Source organism: Sinocyclocheilus rhinocerous, unplaced genomic scaffold (assembly GCF_001515625.1).
Source record: "Sinocyclocheilus rhinocerous isolate Xijiao unplaced genomic scaffold, SAMN03320098_v1.1 scaffold711, whole genome shotgun sequence".
NCBI lineage: Eukaryota > Metazoa > Chordata > Actinopteri > Cypriniformes > Cyprinidae > Sinocyclocheilus > Sinocyclocheilus rhinocerous.
The window spans coordinates 731,095-751,876 of NW_015641018.1; the positions used below are offsets into that span (position 1 = coordinate 731,095).

The 20,782-nt window shown below is 36.3% G+C and overlaps 2 protein-coding genes across 3 annotated transcripts in view; one reads left to right on the forward strand and one right to left on the reverse strand.

Annotated features, from left to right (window-relative positions):
- LOC107753784 (S-adenosylmethionine mitochondrial carrier protein-like) overlaps positions 1-6,840 on the reverse strand; it is a 55,708-nt gene extending 48,868 nt beyond the window's left edge. The window contains exons 1-3 of the mRNA XM_016570009.1: positions 6,725-6,840; positions 5,404-5,560; positions 5,041-5,150 (exon numbers count right to left, since the gene is read on the reverse strand). Coding sequence (XP_016425495.1) covers positions 5,041-5,150; positions 5,404-5,560; positions 6,725-6,757 — 300 coding nt within the window. The 5' untranslated portion in view covers positions 6,758-6,840. The remainder of the gene's footprint in view (positions 1-5,040; positions 5,151-5,403; positions 5,561-6,724) is intronic.
- A 1,217-nt stretch (positions 6,841-8,057) lies between these two features.
- LOC107753785 (ras-related protein Rab-7a) lies at positions 8,058-20,626 on the forward strand. 2 transcript variants are annotated; one of them, XM_016570010.1, is made up of 6 exons: positions 8,058-8,383; positions 14,107-14,169; positions 15,882-16,008; positions 16,397-16,615; positions 18,279-18,407; positions 19,419-20,626. In XM_016570010.1, the coding sequence occupies exons 2-6, from the start codon at positions 14,117-14,119 to the stop codon at positions 19,512-19,514; spliced, it is 624 nt and encodes a 207-aa protein (XP_016425496.1). In that variant the 5' UTR covers positions 8,058-8,383; positions 14,107-14,116; the 3' UTR covers positions 19,515-20,626. The 2 variants fall into 2 exon arrangements, with proteins under 2 accessions (XP_016425496.1, XP_016425497.1); XM_016570011.1 differs by having other exon boundaries at positions 8,058-8,373; positions 14,104-14,169.
- The last annotated feature ends 156 nt before the right edge of the window (positions 20,627-20,782 follow it).

A 20,782-nucleotide genomic window follows, 5' to 3' on the forward strand; every position in this document is an offset into this window, starting at 1 on the left:
AATACATCCTGTTTATTATATTATAATGAATATTTAATATTACATTTAAACTTTGAATATAGCCTAGACATGTTGCCTATTAATTGTACTATTTATGAACCTCAAAGCATATGTTTGTGTATTTTGTGTTACTCCATAATGATGTTCTATTTGAGGGCATTTGTAGTGTAGGTATAGAGCCCAAACATAACCTCAAGCCCAGGGGCCCTCGTCCCCCTAAGTCCTGCCCTGATCACTATATATATATGGTGAATATATAATTTGTTAATATACAGTTTTTAACTGTATTTTGATCAAATAAATGCAGCTTTGGTGAGTTTTTAATGTTTTGAAGAAAGACCCCAACTTTTGAATGCAAATGTGTTAAATTATTTATAACATAATATTTTTATAGTATTTCTCAACACTTGCCTTTTTACCCACAAACCTGAAGCCACTTTTTGAATCCCAGTACACTTCTATTAGCATAAAATAAACCACTTGTACATGCTAAGGTCGCTCTCACAGCTGTGTCTCCAGACATCAAGAGAAACAGCTGGAACATTCCGAACGGTCCGTGAACTCGGAACACGTGCCTCCCAGCAGAGTCTCAGGAAGTTGGAATTACAACAGGCATCTGGAACAATCTTCCACAGATCATCCTTCAGGTGCTTTAAAAAACAACAACAACAGCCTCTCGGGTCTTTATGGAGCGCTGCCTTCCCAAAACCTATCTGCACAGACCAATATGTTCCTGACACGTCCCCCATCTCGTCCTTTAATAATACCAGTGCATGTGCAGAAATCAAATTTTTAACCCAACACTTCAATTGCATATTTTTTTATATTTCAGAGACCTGCCAGGTGAGAACAAGAAGAGGGGGTGTGAAAAGGCTGAAAATGAGCCACAGTACAACGCTCAGGCTTGATTTGAGCAATAAATCACAGGCAATCGTATGGGCGATGCATGGATTATTTGCTGTGCCAAGCTTAGCGGGTTGCCAGTCGGCCTCTTCTAAGTCATGCCACATCTGTTTTCACCCCACAGCCATAAGGAGAGACAAGGTTTACGAAATGTACGAAAAGTGCTCCTTCAGCTTGACAAATGAGCTTTCGGAGAGTGTGTTGATAAATTTGAATGAAGATAAATCTGAAATAATAGCTAGAGATAACAGCCTGCTCTGGTCCTGACAGATACCATCAGCCAGTGCATTCTTTATATAGCACAAATACACACATACAATGATACTGAGAAGGAAGTGACAGAAATCACCATTGCTATTATTAGACAATATTACACCACAAGGCTGTTGAATGCATTATTCTGATTGGTTGACGAATGTTCTAAGGTGTGCAATTATTTTCCAGTAAACGCACCGCTATGAAGTAGTTCTAGGTTTGTTGACTGCATTACGCTTCCTTAACACTTTGCGAAAAGATTTCAATTATTGCAAAGGTCCTTATAGCCTACAACAGCAAATGAACCAAAACCCACAGTAACACTAACCAGGCTAACGAATATGACAAACCACAAAAATGACAAACAATTCCCATGTTTTTACCACAGACACAAACAAACCCGCAGAGAAACTTGTTGTCAGCACTGCCTCGCAATTAACGTATTTGATCAAATTGCAATTGAAAAGCTACATGAAATTTTTCATTAGCGAGGAATTAACATTGCTGTTTTTGAAGCTGTTAAACTTACAGCATTGCTATTTGTAAAGACGCTGCTGCTAAACACTTTCGATTACTCATCAGCCGTATTTCTTACATATAGAAACCTTTCATATAGTTGTGTGAAGAGACAAGCTGGACTTAAGGGAGACTGGTGAAGGTGTATAAAGTGAGGATAAAGTTTCCAGACAATTAAAATCTTTCTGGTTGCAGATGGGAGGATGTTACGAGGCATATGTGATGCTACAAAGGCATCTGAATCAAAGGCATCTGAGCTTAAAGTCCTGGATCTACACTGTGTTTGATTAGTGTGCTAGTGCTAACCTTAAAGGGTCAACCAGATAACTATGACAGTACAGCAGCAGCAAAGATTCTGGAAAAGTAATGGGGAAATGTACAAAGTAATAGGAAATACTCAAAGTGATTATTGCACAAACAGGAAACAAAATTGACTGATGCAAAATTGGGCCAGAAAACTCCAAATCCAAATTTTAAACTAACGAGTAAAATCATCTCCCGTTAGAAAACCTATTAGTGAGAAGTTGTATAATGGCAGGAGTTATGTAAGTAAGATGACTTTGTCTTCTGCTCCAGACGGCCTGAGGGGAAGACTTTCGTGGTTAAACTCCAGGATTACAGGCTTTGAACGGGGCAACGTGTACCCACAACACACTGGGATTCAGCTGGGGCTCTGCTGTTAAAATCCCCCCTTTGAAGTGTGCAAATCCTGCTGCACCAGGCAAAGGGTTATCAACAGTCCTGACTTCAACTTCACCTCATATTCACATACAGTCAAACCAAAATTTAATCAGACACCTTCAACATTTCTCACATTATCACAGTTTATTCACTATAGTTTAGAAAATTGTAATAAAATATTACAAAAACTCAAGAGTTAAACTGTTTCAGAACAAATTAATCTTGATAATGTCAAATAACTATAATAGAAAGGTATGTAATGAATTAGGTGAATAGCTGTCAGCTGTAAAATTTAAGTACACAATTAGATAATACCAATTTAGGTCAACCAAGCAATGTTTAATTTTGTTCAGTCTGAGGTGTAAAAAGGTTGCATTAGCAATTAAAGAAAAAACACTTAAGCAAAACATGGTCAGGTCAAAGTGTCTGAATAATTTTTGGTCCCAAATTTGTATCAATTTTCTTGGTAGTCCACTGTATGAAGAATTTTTGGGTATAATATGTCACAGTTTACTTTATTTTGCTATCCTCCCTATAAATGAACTATAGTGTCCTGCACCCACTAGTAAAAAAAATATATTAAAAATTATTATTACAAAAATTTCCTGGTGTCTGAATAATTTTTGGTTTGACTGTATCTTGGGTATTGGTGAAAGCTGCTTTTTTCACTTGACTTATTGTTTAATGGCTGTGATTAGCACGTAATGATAGGAGCTCTATAATTGTCCAAGCAAAAAGCCACTTTTCACCCAGAGTGTATTCTTCACTATTAAGAAGTAGATGGAATAACAGTCAGTTATTTTAATTGGTAATAAACTGAAATGATCGACCCAATTACAACATTTATTTTTATATACTGTCACTTGAAATTGGAAACTACAGCTGCGTATGGAGATGAATAGAATGGTGATGTAGTAGGCCCTTGTGTGGAATTTCTACTCTAATGAGGTTGAGGAAAATCTGCTGCTAAATTCTGCTGAATAGATTTAAATATGATAAAGTATGTTAAACAGAGCTGAGAGGACTGAAATCTAATAAGTGCACATTCCAAACTGATTCCAAAAGACATTTAAAATTTTTTAAAGCTTGTAAATTCTCTGACAAAAAAAAAAAACTCCATAAAAGCACATTTCGTATCATTCCGACTATTTCAAGTTTTTGAAAGAAACTGCTGTTTTTGCTCACAGCTTTTATTTTATGAACAAAATTATGGATCAAAAATACAGTAAAAACTGAAATGGGCTAAGCTGAATTTTCAGTTTTCAGTGTGACATGATCTTTTACAAATAATTCTAATATGCTGATTTGGTGCTCAAGAAACATTTCTTATTAATGTTGAAAACAGTTGTGCTGCTTCATATTTTTGTGTGAACAATGATTTTTTTTTTCAGAATGAATAGAATGTTCAATAGAACACCATCGATTTAATGCATATTTGCTGAATAAAAGTATTTATTTCTTTTTTAAAAAATCATGACAGTCACTGTACACTTTTCCTTTTTTTTTTTAAAGGTCCCCTGAAGTGCCTTGAAACACGCAGTGTTATTCTATGTGGTGATTTAAAGGCAGGGTATGTGATTTTTCAAAAACACTTTAGAAAACTGATTCGGGCCGAATCGCAAAACAACCTTGTAGCCAGTCAGCAATAAGGGGCGTGTCTGCTCGTGATGTGGAGGAGAGCGCGTTCAGACTTCTTTTTTTCCTCAATGGAAAGCATATTTACACTGTTTGAATCGTTCCCTGTCCACTATATAGTGCACTACGTGCCATGAGAAGCTGAAGTACGATGTGACGTCAAAAAAAAAATCGTTGAGCCGTTTTGGCGGAAGTGACAAACTAAAAGCTTTGAATGCTTATATCTTCTAAATGCGAATTTTGTCACTGTTTTGGAGCACACTGCCTTATAGATACCCTTAAGACTAACATATTGATACTAACACCCAAAAAACTTTAATTTTGATTTCATGGGGACTTTAAATAAATAAATAACCAACCCTCTTATGAAAGTCTAATGTTCTTTTGAGGGATGAAGGCTATTTCATACACTACTGTCCTGAAAGAATAAAGCAAACTGGATCTAGAGAAGTGGGCGGCCCTGAGACACAACAAATAAATGTACTGCAATTTTTTATCAAATAAATCTATCCTTGAGGAATAAAAGCATTACCTTCATTCAAAAACAAACAAAAAAAATGTCAAAGTGGTTCCAAACTTTTGAATCGTAGTGCATGTATTAAATTGCAGTACATTTTAAAGTGGAGTGTCTATTAAGGAAAGATAAAAGAGCAAAATTTTGCTTCTGTGTTGGATAATTTTTGTGACATGAGCTGAACTGCATTGCTTTGAGCATATAGCGTTTCACTAGCAGAGGAAATTAAGGTGCTCTTTACAGCTCCAAATCCTCCCTTGACAAAACTGCAAGACTCCTCTCTATAAAAACAGCTATGTCAATAGACAACAATAAGATCCTATTTGGCCAGCTGGTGGGAAAAAACAGGGTCGTCTGTGGCCCGGCTCCTAACCCAGAGCAAAAAACAGCCAACAAAAACCACATTCTAAGCTTTCTGAATATTTGTCTGTGAAACAGACATACTGTTCATTTGGGCTGCAATGGTTAAATAAATGATGATAAATACAAAGGACAAAATGACAGGAAAGAAAGAAGAAGAATAACAGGAAACCTACAATTTCTCCAAGTGAAGCGGCCAGCATGTGAGTGATGGGGGCCAAGTTTGTAGCACTGTAGCCTGTGAATAACGACTTGGTGCTTTCATAGGTGACGAAGAATGCAGCAGCTGGAACCAAGAAGAAACACTTTATTTGAGGCAAACTTTTCAAATAGCATGCACTTTCTAAAATGTGTGTATTTATTTGTAGGCAAATTCTGAGAGCTAGTGATTCCAGCAATTCCGGTTTAAATATGCTATTTATCATAATCAGAAGTCTATGCAGCATGCAGTTATAATAATCTTCCAAAGAGTTTAAAGTAAACTTTTAAACATGCAGCCATTTTTCATGTTTATAATAAGATATTTAAACTTAACTTACCACTGGGAAAGGAGCCTATAGCAGCTGACGGGACCCCTGCATAGATCCCTCTGAAACCCCCCGCCTTGTAGAAGCCCTGCTGGCTCTGCAACCTTGTCTTTATGGTGTCCAGAGGGAAGAGAGTGAGATCTACACACATTCCCGCACAACCGCCTGCCTAAGGGACGAAGAGCAATGATACTGTTTTAATACATCATTATATATCAGTACAGTATAATAAGATGCTTTAATTCTGGTGCAATGCAATTAATCACTGTAGTCTCATATATCATTTTTACCACATAGTAATGCCACAATTTACCACAAATGACTCTTTAAAGAGCTTTAAGGAGAAGAAGAGTCAGCTTTTCTGTCCTGCTTAATATGGCTACTAAAAAAACATGAAGCGGAGATACAGAATACCACTTTTTATCTAATTCATTATTCATTATGATTGCCCCATTTTTCACCCACTGTGTTTTTAGAGCATTTCTGACTAACAATATGCAATACTGTACATATGGATCTGCAAACAAAACCCTTTTTCCAATACAATGCTAGATAGTGAAAACAAGTGATTGAATTATTATTACTCTAGAAAAAAAAAAGTTTGAAGTTAAGTTGGTCCTGTTTTGGTCCAGATCAAGTTGAAGCTGTCAATTACATAAAGCACTACTGACTGTATTATTATTATTATTATTATGAAGTGCTATAGTCCAACAAATTCATAATTAGGATGTAGAAACAAAGGGAAAGAAGAGTATTTTTCTCTAAAAATGACCAAAGTTAAAAAAAAAAAAAAACTTAAATTAATAACTAAATAAGGCAAAGCAACTGCCTGGACTAAGAAATCATGAAATCATAAATAATGATAATTATTATAATTGATTAACTAATATTTGAGAAACAAGGGGAAAGAAGATGTTTTTTTATTTCTTCATAAACTAAAGGTTAAAAAACTACAACAATGCAAAACAATAAAACTAAATAACAACACTACTACTACTACTACTAACTACAACAACAACAAACTAGATGTGGGTATTGTTTATTTGCTGATCACAGCAGCCTTTTTTTTATGAAGACTTTTATTTTCGTCATTACTTTAATATCAGTCATCTCCGTCATCATAACCATGGTCAAAATTGCTTTAAAAAGGACTAGTCTGAGATGACTGAAACAAGAAAGCCTCAGATAGAGTGTACACTGACACATTAGCATGAAAACACTGTTACTATATTACACTATACTGTATTTATTTCACATACATAGTTAATGTCATGAGGAAGGATGCCCACGCTTTTGCTTTTAGCACGTGTAATAGACATAAAATGAGCATTACCACAAGGGAGGCTGTGAACTCTCGCCTGTCCATATTGTACGCGAGGACTTCGGCACTCTAATCTAACTATCTCACGCTCATCACGGGAGCTGCCATGTTTAAGGCGGGCGTTTCCACTGACGTCACGTGACGACAACAACAGCACTCTTCATTCTCAGCAGAACAGCAGAGGAATATCAATATATTTTCAACGTGTTTTTTCCTTTTAACTATTTTTTAAATAAAACATTTTCTAATCTTACATCGCTATTTAATTGTGTGCATTTATTATTATCATTATTATTTAAAAGCAAATGACAGCAAATGTATGTTGGCTGCTCTTAGACACTTTAAGAGAGCGTAACTTTAATCTCCCTGTTCTGAGATTTGGGTTCTGGTTCTGAATTTAGGATGGTTTGATTTAGAATTAAATGCTCAAAATAAAATCCAGTATGGCATCATAATAGGTCCAGCAGGGGGAACTATTATTCCATTAAAGGTTCCAGTTACACGAAGACAAAACAAGTAGTAAATTTATTGAAAATATATCAAATTTAAACAATACAATGTTGTATACAGTACAATAGGATTTAATTGTGATGAAGTGAAATAAAATTAGCATTTTGTGTTCACGTGCATTTAGTGCCGTTTCAATTAAATAAGACTCACTTTCGAAGATCATTTATTTATTTATTTATTTATTAGTTTAATTTGGTGTATTTTTTACACTACACTACAACATTTTACCCCAATATTTTAGCTTATATGTGTACAATGAATGGGAATAGCGCAGAAATAAGTTAAATAACGCACATATTAAATAAATACAAATAATAGCATTATATAATGTTTGGTTGGGGCAAGTTCTCACATTTTATTGGGATTTGTGACATATAGCCTATTTTAAATGTTATAAATTTACACTATGTTTGACCAAACAATGATCTGATAATTTAAAAAATAATGTCACATTATTATAGAAGCCCATTTCAGCCACATAAGGAAAACAAACATCTAAGTTACACTTATGACATAAGCCAAACTTTTCATATGCTATATTATAATTACGCCATAAAAAGTCATTGTGACAAAAAAAATTTATTTCTTTATGTCATAATTATGGCTTTTATGTCATATTTATGATTTACCAAAGCATGATTTTTTTATGTGGTGGACATGGGCTTACATATTTTTGTAGTCAATACTGTTGTGGTCAATAAAAAAAAAAGTATGTGTCTATACAAAAAACGTGACTTAAAAATAGCCTAAAAGTGTGATAAACCAGTCTTCAGAAGAAGGGTCCGCTTTTAGGGCGTGTCTTCTGGGGCCTGCGCGATGACGTCACCTGCGTGATAACATCGCTGGCTTTCGCAGGGTTGTTTTGGAGGAAGTTGAAGCAGATCCCGAAACAGAAAGAGAGAGAAAAAGACCCGTCATTTAACAGGGGGGGGGGCAATAATGATTGCAGCACCCGTATCGGTATCCCCGATTCCGGATTAGTTAACTCATACACTAGCCTAAGTGATCCAGTGTTCCGCTGGCGATAGGGGCTGAAGTTATTGTTTGTTTTCTTCATAAACATCAGGCATGTGTAAGGGCACAGTAGCAATTTAGCTCACAGGCTACACCACAGCACTAATACAGACTGATATTTACTAGATCTCCATCTTTATAAACCAGGTGAGTTGTAAAATCAGTATGTATGCTTGTACATGTTCAATCCAGAGACTGGTCGTGGATTTGTTAAGAGAGATGTTGTAATTGACATGAAAGCTAACTGACGTTAGCAAACGAGCTCATTTGTTATGCTGTTAAAGGACATTGAGATGATTTAATAGTCGTTTATCTGTGTATAAGCTTCCTTCCTGGTTAAAATCAGTCATTTACACGCTGTGATGTTTATTTATCTCTATTCAGGCCCTGAATAATCAGGTGTTTCTAGTTACCCTGACAGTCGCGCTGGGTTGTGTCGTTTTACATTTGCATTTAATTTAAAACGCACCACTTTTTCCTCAGATCGTTGTCTTGAGCTAATATACATAAGAAGACATTTTTATTCAATGCCTCTAACACAATAACAATCGATCAGATATGGATTTTACAGCGCTGTCTTGCTTTTATATGAAAACAGATGATTGCACAACCAGCAGCCGCATCAAATACATTCACTTTCTGCTTGTATGTTTACAGCACACTGAAACAGGTGTAGAGTATTGCGAAACAAGCCGTTTTAAATAAACAACCATTTACTATAAGGCTAAAGCCTCCCATTACACTATAACGCCTTTATAGTTCAAAAGCAGCGTCAATATAAGACGCGCATGATATGTCAGTATGAGTACGCACTTGATTATTTGTTGCGGTGTGCTGTTGAAATGGATGGCATTCTGCTTTTCTCATGCATGCTAAAGGAAAGTGCTCTACCATGTGATCCGACTTTACCGAGTGTCATGGGTTCCAGATTAAATATGGAGTCGTTAAACTGTTGGCAGTTTAGGCTGTCTCTCAAAATCTAGCGAGCTGCCTATCTAAACAGTTCAGAATAGTATACTACTCGTACTATACAATATATGCAGTACATAGTATGTAATCTGCACACATTATGCACATTATGGTTTTACACAGAAGTCAAAACAAGGAGCTTTTGTTGGTCGTTATGGCAAATTTGCATGACCTTGTGAACCATACAAAATCTGCATAGGAAACTTCCCAATTACATGTATTCTTATTAAAATGACTGGATTTCATCAGCGAAAATTAGCCAAACTATGGTAAATGTAACCACACTGCACTGTAAATGCTCTAGCATGAAAATTTTGCCTTTTTTTGGTTAGTTTATACTTTGAATTATTTTTGCAGTTGCTGTTACTATGTCGTAGGAACTAGAGCCCGACCGGTATGGGTTTTTTTGGACCGATACTAGGGAGTTAAAAAAAGGCTGATATCGATATATCGGCCGATATTCTTTGTGTATATTATAGTACAGTACCAGTCAAAAGTTTGGACACTTTCCCATTCGTGTGTCCACACATTTGACTGGTACTATATATAGAATTGCCACCCTCCGCGCGTTGGTAGCCCCCCGGGATCACTTGATCGGTCGGCACCGGACCGTGAATTTAACCACCTGTAACTCCCAAACCACGGGGACTATCGACGCGGAGGTGGTCTCATTCGAAAGCGGCCCTCTAGACGTACACTCGATTCGTGTTCGAGAGTGTTCCTCGAGCTGAAGGGATCCCCCGAATTTGGTGCGGATTTGCCACACCGTTATGGAGATATGGCCGTTCAGAATTTTAATGGTTTTCCATAGAATTAAGCTTTAAAGCGTTTCATCCAGGTCGCCAGTAGCAAACAATGGACAAACTAAGTAATTACACGGATTCGCCGCACCGTTACGGAGATATGGCCGTTCAAAGTTTCAGTGGTTTTCTATAGACTTAAGCTTCAAAAGCGTTTCATCCAGGTCGCCAGTAGCAAACAATAGAGCGCGCTCTGCTGGAAAAACTAAGTAATTACACCACTTCAAGCATTTGATCTGCGTTATATGTTCTGTAAAAAAAAATTGCATATCGGTGGCATATTCGCCGATACCGATATATCGGCAACAGGCTCATATCGGCCGATAATATCGGTAAAACGATATATCGGTCGGGCTCTAGTAGGAACATCAGGGTTGTGCTGACATTATGGATGTACAGTAGTATATCTGAGAATGTATTTATACTACAAGATAAAGCTGCAGCCACATTTACTGTACCAACTTTACAATTTTCAGTAGAAATCCAGGAATCTCATGTGAGGTTGAAAGATTTTCCCACTCAGATTTCACAACGGGTTGACAAACAGAAAGCTGCTTGGTTTACAAAAAAATCGGGTTACATCTGTTTAAATTTCTACTTGCTGAATTAGACAAATTAAACCGAATTAATCAGGTTCAGCAGCATGTTGAAAATAACACAGATGAAAGCTAGGCTGTGAGGAATAGACTTGCAGTTTTAAAATGCCATGCACTGTATAAAGGTCCAAGATCATGTCATTTTCATAAATCACAACTTTTAAAACGGGACTTTTTGTCCACTGGAAGTTTTTTCATAGAGACATTTTGTCAGCTCAGCAGTCGGTATGTTGTAGTAAACTCAATAGTACTACACTCCATTGAACGCACTGTACTTCTATCTTCACAGCCTCGTTTTCACTCCTGTCAAAAATTAAATATGGCGCTACCCTGACTAAGGGCTGTGTGATAAAGTTGTGGTGATGATGAAGCATCCTATTATTATCTAACATTTTGTGTTGCTTAATACATTCTGTGTCACATAATGTTTTTAAAATCAGTAGGCAATGCAACATTATGTGAGCTAGAATTCATTTTGGGGGAGTCCAAGTCATGTTCCTACAAAAACATGCCTTTGATGCCCAAATATGCAGCCTAGGTATGCAGACAGCTTGTTAGTTTTTGAGACAGAGCCGAACTGTCATGAAGATGAACCATAAAGAGGCTTAAAGACTTTATAGTGATTCTATGTGTCATATGGGCTGGCCAGGGTACACGTGAGATTACTTCATTTCAACACTGCTGTGTTTCAACCCTAAGACGATCAGAGGAAAGACATAAGCAATTTTTCAATATCCTGGTTATTTTCAGGGGTGTTCCTTTCTTTCCATGTACTTCTTTAGTTTATAGGCAGTTACATCTTTTCTTAATAGCTGTGTAGTATTACAGAAATAATGTGATATACTACTTTATCTTTTAAGAGACAGCAAGTGTCCCAGGTAGGTGACTTTGAGTTATGGTGTTTGTGTGGAGGAGCTCTTCTGTCCACTTGTGGATCCTTCTGAACCATGATGAGGGCTTTTCTTACAGCAGCTTTTTAGTATTTACTGCTGCTTGAAGTTGAACACTATATTTATTGTTCAGATATTTTCTTTAGTAATTGTAATTCAATGTAAGCCATTTTTAAAGAAAATCAAGCAATTGTTTCATTCCTGAGGGTCATTTCATGATGCCTTACTTATTTGGAGCCTAAATATATTTGTCAGTGAACATACGCTAAGCTTTCATGTAGGATCAGCATAGTAATAAGAAATGTATGTTGGATTTTGATATTCATGCTAATTTTGGTGTAGAAAGAAGCGTTTTGCAAGGTTTGAGCGGGATATGTCGAAAAACAGTTATTTCTCTCAACTTCTCTGCATTTAAAGTGGAAAAACTGATGCCTTATCTTGATGAAAGCTAACAAAATCTGTTTTTTGAACATGCACCATAGACCTTCACACGGTAGTCACGGTAGCACTATATTTAATTTTTGACTAATGAAAACTAGGCTGTGAGAAAAAAGTACAGTGCGTTCAGTGGATTGTGCTGTTATTTAGCAACATACCGATTGTTCAGCTAACGAAACTGACATGACATGGAAAGCCTTGATTTCCACAGACATGCTAAAAACTGTCCTACTGTTCTGACTGAGTTTCAAAATGTAACCTAATAGCCCAACCTTGCAGTTGGATGCTGTTTTCACTACTAAATGAAGGACTAATTATATAATCCACTCCATATTTGATTTTATCTGCCTGGTTTTAGCCCAGTTGTTACATAATATGAAGATGAGCAATTAAAAGGTACTATAGGTCTAAGTTTCACCGCTTGAACCTATGATCATATGCCATGTCAGTGGTTTTTACAAAGTGTTTTAATGTTAAAGCTGATTCTTTAATTTTTTTTAAACATTGAAACAGCACTCCCCCCAATATGACTCTCAGTATAGCAGCAGGAAAGGTGGGTTTACATTGTCTGGACGTAATATCTTGCTGTTTACTCATAAGCAGAGATATTTTTTCCATCTAAATGTTTGCATCCGGATTCTGTTGCCAGTTTGAAACTATTGTTTGCTCTTGTATAAATCTGGAGACTGATTTAGATCAAGAAAGTCAAATGAACTTTTATCATTAGAAGTTTAGTATCGCTATACCATTTTTATTATAGTAGTATTATGCTTTTTTATATATATATATATATATATATATACATACACATCACTGTTTGTCTTTAAACTGTTAAATTTGTGACCTTCAAAGTTCAAGTAAAATCACAATGTTTGAGTTAGAGGTGGTTTTGATATGCTCAGCCTCTGTGATGTCTTTGAAGGTAATAAAATTCACATTTTTGAGATAATTGCTGAAAGAAACATCAAACCTTATCAAACTATGCCATGGTTTAAACTTTAAATTATGTCATACTACTATTTCGCAAGGTATGTCAATACACCGACCAAACCCTTGTTGTATAATATTATACATTGATTTTAGTAGTGACAGTCTACCATTCTTGCCACTTTTACTTTACTTCATATTTCTGAAGTTGCCATTAAGGATGGAGAATATATTGGTAGATTTTTTTATCTATCTATCTATCTATCTATCTATCTATCTAATCTCCTTTGCCATTATCAAACACTTAGTTGTTTTTAAAACAGTAATAATTTAATCATTTAAAAAAAAAAAAAAAATTAGTATTGCCTGTTAAATGTAATCTTCAGCAAATCTGATGTATATTTCAATTTTTTATACTGTATATTACAATATTGCGACGCCTAAATTCACTTGTAGCATTTAAAATGATTGATTTTAGTATTTACTACTTAATTTTTTTTATTTAGTAAGACAAAATAATATTGCATTTTAATATGGTTAATATGGAAAAATTATGACTTAAATAAGTTGTAGTCATCCTAATTTATGACCGCTGCATGCTCTGCCATTCAAATGTTGTTTATTGGCACAATATATTATGTGACCTGAGATCCTCTGTTAATGCCAGCAAGTTTTTTGATGGTTGTTGTTGTTACAGGATGTACAATTCCATGCAACGCTGTCATTTTGATTAACTTCCTAAAGTGTTTAGCAGTGATCCATGCCCTCACTTTCCTGGCCTGGATAAACAGCAGTACCTCAACCGATGGACCTGCTGTATTGATTAAAAGATGGAGAAGCATTTAGTGAATGGCGTGTTCAAGACCTTCGCTTAAAAAGGGAAGTCTGTGTGTTTAACAGTAGGCGGGCAACAGTACATGTTGTCTGTAAGAGCTAGTTTCTCGTGACTTTGGTAGTTAGAGTGCACATGACCTGTTTGAGAGTGCAAGCAGAATCATGGGTTTTGTCATTGAAACAAAAAAGGCTTTTATAGCACACTTAGGTGGTTAAGTTCAATCAAATGGGTGATTGTGCTTTTAGCTATAGTAGTTAGCTTACTGCATGCTACAAGCCACGGTTCCTGTCCTGTCTGCATGTCCTTGAAATAGGCCTGTTTGAGTACAACCAGTTTTGGCTTTCACTTCCTTTTTATTCATAGGAGTTGTGCTGTTGAAATCTTGGCTTCATGCTCTGTGCTTTCTCCTCCCCAGCTGTGACACTATGACATCAAGGAAGAAAGTTCTTCTGAAGGTGATCATTCTTGGAGACTCTGGGTGAGTTTCCACATCCAATGCCTTTGTAATAAAGTCGGGGCTACTGCCACTTTTATTTAGCTTTTAAAGGGATTGTTCACCCAAAAATGTTCATTATTTACTCACCCTCATGTCGTTCCAAACCTGTATGAGTTTCTTTCTTCTGTTGAACACAAAAGAAGATATTTTGAAGAATATGGGTAACCAAACAGTTGACGGTAGCCATTGGCTTCCATGTTTTTTGTTTCCATAAAATGGAATTCAGTGGCTGAGTAAATGATCATTTTTGGGTGAAGTATGCCTTTAAGTGTGAAATTTTAGAGCATTCTGTTAAACAGTAGTATAGTGTTAATCGATTAAAGGTTTAAATAGATTTGAACTCAATGTAATGTTTCTTGCAGTGCTATATTCAGCAGTGACGCTACTAAATATAAAGCACCATGAGAAAAGCGCTTGTAAATTTGAGTTGTGAAGTTTTGTGCTTAAAGCGTACAGCAAAATATTAATAATAAAGAAGTAAACAAACAAATTGTCTTTGTTGCGTTGATTTTGTTGCTGACAAACATACGGCATGATCTGTGTAGTCTGATTCACAAACATACGAGTCGGTTATTTTTACTCCCGTTTGAATCTGTCTAACAAATTGCTCGCTGAATCAGAACAAACATGTGACTCACTCCATTTTTGGATGTTTATATGACAAAAAAAGAAAGATGTACTTTCACAAAGTTTTATTGTAATAAATGTAAAATATTTAGGGTAAGATATTTCAAGTGGTTTTGAGAGAAGTCTCCTATACTCAATAAGGCTGGATTTATTTGATCAGAAATACAATTTAACATAAAACCTTTGTGTGTGTGTGCATGTATGTCTGTGTATGTGTGTGTCTGTTTGTGTGTAAGCATGCTTATTGAGTATTAATATAATAGTTTAACCATTTAATTTCTGTGTGTGTGTGTCTGTGAGCCTTTTCTCCATTTTGGATGTGTTTTACTGTCAGCCATACATCCAGGTTGGCCTAGACCCTAAAACATACCACCTTAAAGCCCTTAAAGTGCTTGAACCCCGGCAATTGCTGCTTGCAGCTATATTATTATTATTATTATTGCATACACTTTTATGGACACTGAGTGATTTTATTTTTAATTTTATAAAAAAAAAATTTTATTAAACTTGTTAATCATAAGATAAATCAAACTGCACTAATTGCACTTTTAATTTAAGGCAGGACTATAATCCGTTGCCATTGAGTGCTAAATGAACCGTGTCCCACAGAGATATGCCATGTGCATTTAGATATTCGGCTCAAAATTGTATATAGAAATGTTTGAACATACATTATAAATACACAGCTGTAAAAACATCCAGTTACACCCTATTACACTATACCAGTGCATTGTTTGACTGACAGTATAAACTTATGTTTAGATGATTCATGACACACTGGGCATTTATATGTTATGTCATGTCAACCACCCAAATACAAAACCTCCTAAAAGCCTTTCATTTCCTCATTTCCTCTTATGAGCTTTCCAGATGGGAAAGTTTGTGGGTGGGATATAAATTCTCAAGAAAGTAGTTTGTTTCATAAAGGGAATGTAAATTTTGTTATGGCCTGCATTATTAATGTTGGTAGAGCGTTTCATTTGGTATGACTCCTAGTTCTGCACAGTCACAAATAGATGTGTGGGTTCTCCTGTTGTGCGGGTATAAATATTGTTTTGTCTCAACAGGGTTGGGAAGACATCTCTGATGAACCAGTATGTGAATAAGAAGTTCAGTAATCAGTACAAAGCTACTATAGGAGCAGATTTCCTGACAAAAGAAGTGATGGTTGATGACCGACTTGTCACAATGCAGGTAGAGATGACCGGTTATTTTTCTAAAAGCACGTGATGCTTTGAAATAAAAAAAATGAAAGCATCTGAAGCATTTTTCTTTTCCCATACCAATGTGTGTCATCTCATTACTTCAACTAGCTTTACATTTTCATTTTATAGACTGAGAGAAGGCTTTAAAGGATGTAATTCAACAAAAATATTATTTCTGTCGTCATTACTCACCCTAATGTGGTTTCAAGCATGTATGATGTTTTATTTCTACCGAGGAACACAAAAATAATAACAATGTCACTTGCATACTGTATAAATCTGTATGTCTGTTTTTAAATGTGTTTTATAATGCAGCCTGACAGAATGTCCATATATGAATGAAGGTTTATGTGAGTGCTCTGTGTTGTTTCATTCAGATATGGGACACAGCAGGTCAAGAGCGGTTCCAGTCTCTGGGTGTGGCTTTCTACCGCGGTGCCGACTGCTGTGTGCTGGTGTTCGACGTCACTGCCCCAAACACCTTCAAGACACTGGACAGCTGGAGGGACGAGTTTCTCATCCAGGCCAGCCCGCGCGACCCAGAGAACTTCCCCTTTGTGGTACTGGGCAACAAAATCGATCTGGAGAATAGGCAGGTGGGTGCAATGATTTCTGTCATAAGGGTACATTAAGATTGACGTTTTATAATGTTATTTTAGGATGTTGGTCGCACCGCATGACTTTAATTTGATAGATAAATGTTTTCAAAATATTTTTAAGAATTAAAGCCATTTTGTAATTTTTCTGTAATGTAAATAAAAATAAAAAATTATGACGAGCTACTTAATGTTTTCTTTTAATGAGGATTTTTCTTCTTCATTATATGTGACCCTGGACCACAAAACCAGTCATAAGGGTCAGTTCTTTGAAATTGAGATTTATACATCATCTGAAAGCTGAATAAATAAGCTTTCCATTGATGTATGGTTTGTTAGGATAGGACAATATCTTGCCGAGAAACTATTTGAAAATTTAGAATCTGAGGGTGCAAAAAAATCTAAATATTGAGAAAATAGCGTTTAAAGTTGTCCAAATGAAGTTCTTAGCAATGCATATTACTATTCAAAAATTAAGTTTTGATATATTTACGGTAAGAAATTTACAAAATATCTTCATGGAACATGATCTTTACTTAATATCCTAATGATTTTTGGCATAAAAGAAAAATAGATAATTTTGACCCATACAATGTTTTTTTTAGCTATTGCTAAAAATATACCCAAGCGACTTAAAGGCACAATATGTAAGTTTTTGCCGCTAGAGGGCACATATTCAAAACAAACAAAGAAACAAAGGCATAGTTTGATGACGCCGTGACTGAGTGTGGAATCGTGGGAGTTGTCGTCTTCATCCCCACAGCCGATGCAATCCGACGGGACTCGGGCAGAAATCATGTTCATGGATGAGCTAATGATTTATTAACATAGCAGAATGAAGCAGGGTGAGGCTGAAAGCAATCTTACATATTGTGCCTTTAAGACTGGTTTTGTGGTCCAGGGTCAAATATCGAAACCATTGTATCACCCTGACAATTTTGAAAATAAAATAAATTAAAACATGCTCATCATGTAAAAGGTGTTTTTAAGTCATAAGTCCCATCACACAGTAATACCAGTAAATTGCCATAAAATTACCGGAACGATTTTACCGGTAAATACAAAAATGCACTGTTCACACAGGCAACGACGTTCCATCTTTTTACCGGTAAAGCACCATTCACACATCAGTTTCAAAATACCGGTAAATTCTGTGACATCATTAACCAGAAATGACCTCTTAACAGCTGTATCTCGGTGTTGTGTTTGTAAACATGGAGGGGTATACGCGGTCAGTGTTTTTGTTGATGTTTTCATTTTTGTGTCAAACATTCACATTTATGCAGCTGCTTTTGGCCCAGAGACATCTTATTAGATAACTTCGAACCGAACTACACAGTGTGTGGAGTAAATGCGTCATCTGCGTCAGAATGTTGTGATTGGCCCAGAGTAGACGTCTTATTTCAGCGTGTTCTGAACTTGTATATGTTCATACCAGTAATCTCGTTCTGCGTTCACACAGACCACATTACTGGTAATTTACTGGTAATGTTACAACTTCTCATTCCGGAAAGATAAATTGCCGGAAAGAATTTACCTGAGCCTGAGCCATATCGCCTAGTGTCAAGGTGGAGACTTTTGCAAACACACTTTTTCTCATGTTGAATATAATCATGCACCTATGACCTTAATCACAGTCTCTGTGATACATTTTCACCCTCAGGTAACAACCAAGCGGGCACAGGCTTGGTGTCAAAGTAAGAACAACATCCCGTATTTTGAGACCAGTGCAAAGGAGGCCATCAACGTAGAGCAGGCTTTCCAGACCATCGCGCGCAATGCACTCAAACAGGTATGTTTGTTGAAATACGTGTTGCGTTAGGTGTGAAAAGTGATGAAGCCCAAAGTATGCTTACGAATAGTGCACTTGATGCAAATTTCATCATTCGCATAGTATGCACATATTTAAGAGTTTTCTAATTGTGCATAAGATGTACACTCAGCACACATATGCGCCTTGGTTTTTTTGCACTAATTAGATTGTACGCAACGTGCCAACACCGCTAAAGCCCGTTGTTTCTTTGTCGAAAAGAAATCAGTGAAACAGAACAACAACAAACTACTGTAGATGGTAACATCAAAACATTGTGTAACGAGTTAAGAGATACAAGCACTAGTTTAAACCGGTACAACAAGTACGATTTTTAACAGCGATAAATAGAAGCCTGTTTCTGCTATGGAATAAAAAATAAAAAAGGTAATTGTGAATATTTATCTCACAAATGAGTTTTTTCCTTGCAATTCTGAGTCCTTTTCTTGTAGTTCTAACTTTTTTTTTTTAATCTGAATTCTGAGTTTACATTTTATGACTTACCTTACAATTCTTTTTTTTCTCTCAGTTGCGAGTTTACATCTTGAAATTCTGCGTTTTTCGCAATAGTTTTTTTTCCCGCCATGGAATAAAAAAAATAGAAAAGATAATTGAATTATCTTTTTCACGTAATTGCGAGAATTCTGAGTTTCTATCATGCAATTCTTTTTCCTCTGAGTTCTGAGTTTATATCTCACAATTATGAGTTTATATCTCAAAATTCTGTTTATTCTGAGAAACAGAATCAGAGACAAGGATGAACCTTTCTAGTTCACATGTCAAGTGCCTATAGGGCCTTTCGCACCGCTTTAGTTCCAGAACTAAATGTACAGTACTAAAGTATTGGGACGATTTTGCTCGAACTATTTCCCAGTCTGTCAAATGGCGTATACTTTAAAAGGCTGTGGATTTGGCTGTATGTATATGCTTAGTGTTTACGTCAAAACTAAAGTATACTTTGGACTTATCTGTACCCATTTTTTTATTTTGTAGGAAACCGAAGTGGAGTTATACAACGAGTTCCCTGAGCCAATTAAACTAGACCGGAACGATAGAGCCAAGCCATCAGCAGAGACTTGCAGCTGCTGAGGACCTCCAGGGGGCGCAACATTTCACCCTCAGCCTCACTCCCTCTCTCTCTTGCGTTCTTTCTTTCACCCCTGTTCTCCTTTATCTCCTTCCCTCCCCCTTACTCGATATAATCACTGGCCTTTGTAGACGAGCAGACTTCCTCCCATTCAGTATCCTTCACAGTTCTCATTCACAGCCTTAGACACAAACACACACACCCACATATGCTCAAGAGGCTCAATCTGACACCCGTTTTCGTACACGAATCCCGACACCTCGCACCGGTTCTGCAGAGCTGTCACCTCGCCCACGTAAAAAGTCCTACTGAAACTCTTCACAACACTTGAATGGCTCTTGAGACTTTTTTATGATCCAGTCCCGCAGTGCAATTGGAATACGTTTGACGTGAACGCTGAAAGATGGGGGTGTATCAGAGCCGTGTGTTGGCACCATAACTACCCGCCATGTTCAACTGCTTCATCAATGTGCTTGAATTAATAAGGCGGCCTGGCGTAAAGCATGCTACATTTGCATCTTAAAGTCGTGAACCTGAAAACGCTCCTCAGTTTGTGAAGTCCCGAAGCACTGGAGGTCTAACACTGCCCCCGCTGTTACATCTGAGAACTGCAGTCAGTTAATCCAGTGTACGCCCAATCGCTGTCCTCAAAATGGAACAGGAAAATATGAATAGCAAACCATGCGATGGGAAATTTAGATATTACATCTAAATGATCTACTATTCATACTATTATGACAATTAGTATTTCTATGTATTTTTTTATCGTCAATCCTCATGTGAGCATGACTGAATCACCGCGAGTCTGCCATGAACAAGCAGTGGCATAGACGATTTCTTGTCATTTTTGTTTTTTCTTTCTTTCATATCTTGCCCGGACTCTACCAGTAGCTCAGGATGGTAGAGAATTTAAGTGCTCAGTATCATTCGGATCTTTTCCCATCTGTTTGTTCATTATTATTATTATCTGTGTTGCATTATATTCAAATAAACACAACTAGACAACATTGGGGGAGAACTGAATTGTTCATGACATTTAATGAAACAAAAATCACAGCATATACATTGTTCAAGATAAATGTATTTCAAAGTAATGGAAATAAAAATTAAGTTGTTGAATAAAACTGTGGTATTTTGTGTGTTTGCTGTACATTGTTATTAAGAAGTGAATTGGAACTATTTGAAATGAACGAATTAAATGTGTCTACAAATCAACTATTATAAGTTACATGAATTGTCATCATATAAAATCATCAAAAATGAACAATAC

Bases quoted from the DNA above. Each gene is read 5' to 3' on its own strand.
- LOC107753785 (XM_016570010.1), top strand. From the start codon at position 14,117: ATGACATCAAGGAAGAAAGTTCTTCTGAAGGTGATCATTCTTGGAGAC. The intron at 16,009-16,396 runs GTAGAGATGACC...TGTTTCATTCAG, and splicing joins ACCGACTTGTCACAATGCAG to ATATGGGACACAGCAGGTCA. The intron at 16,616-18,278 runs GTGGGTGCAATG...TTTCACCCTCAG, and splicing joins TCGATCTGGAGAATAGGCAG to GTAACAACCAAGCGGGCACA.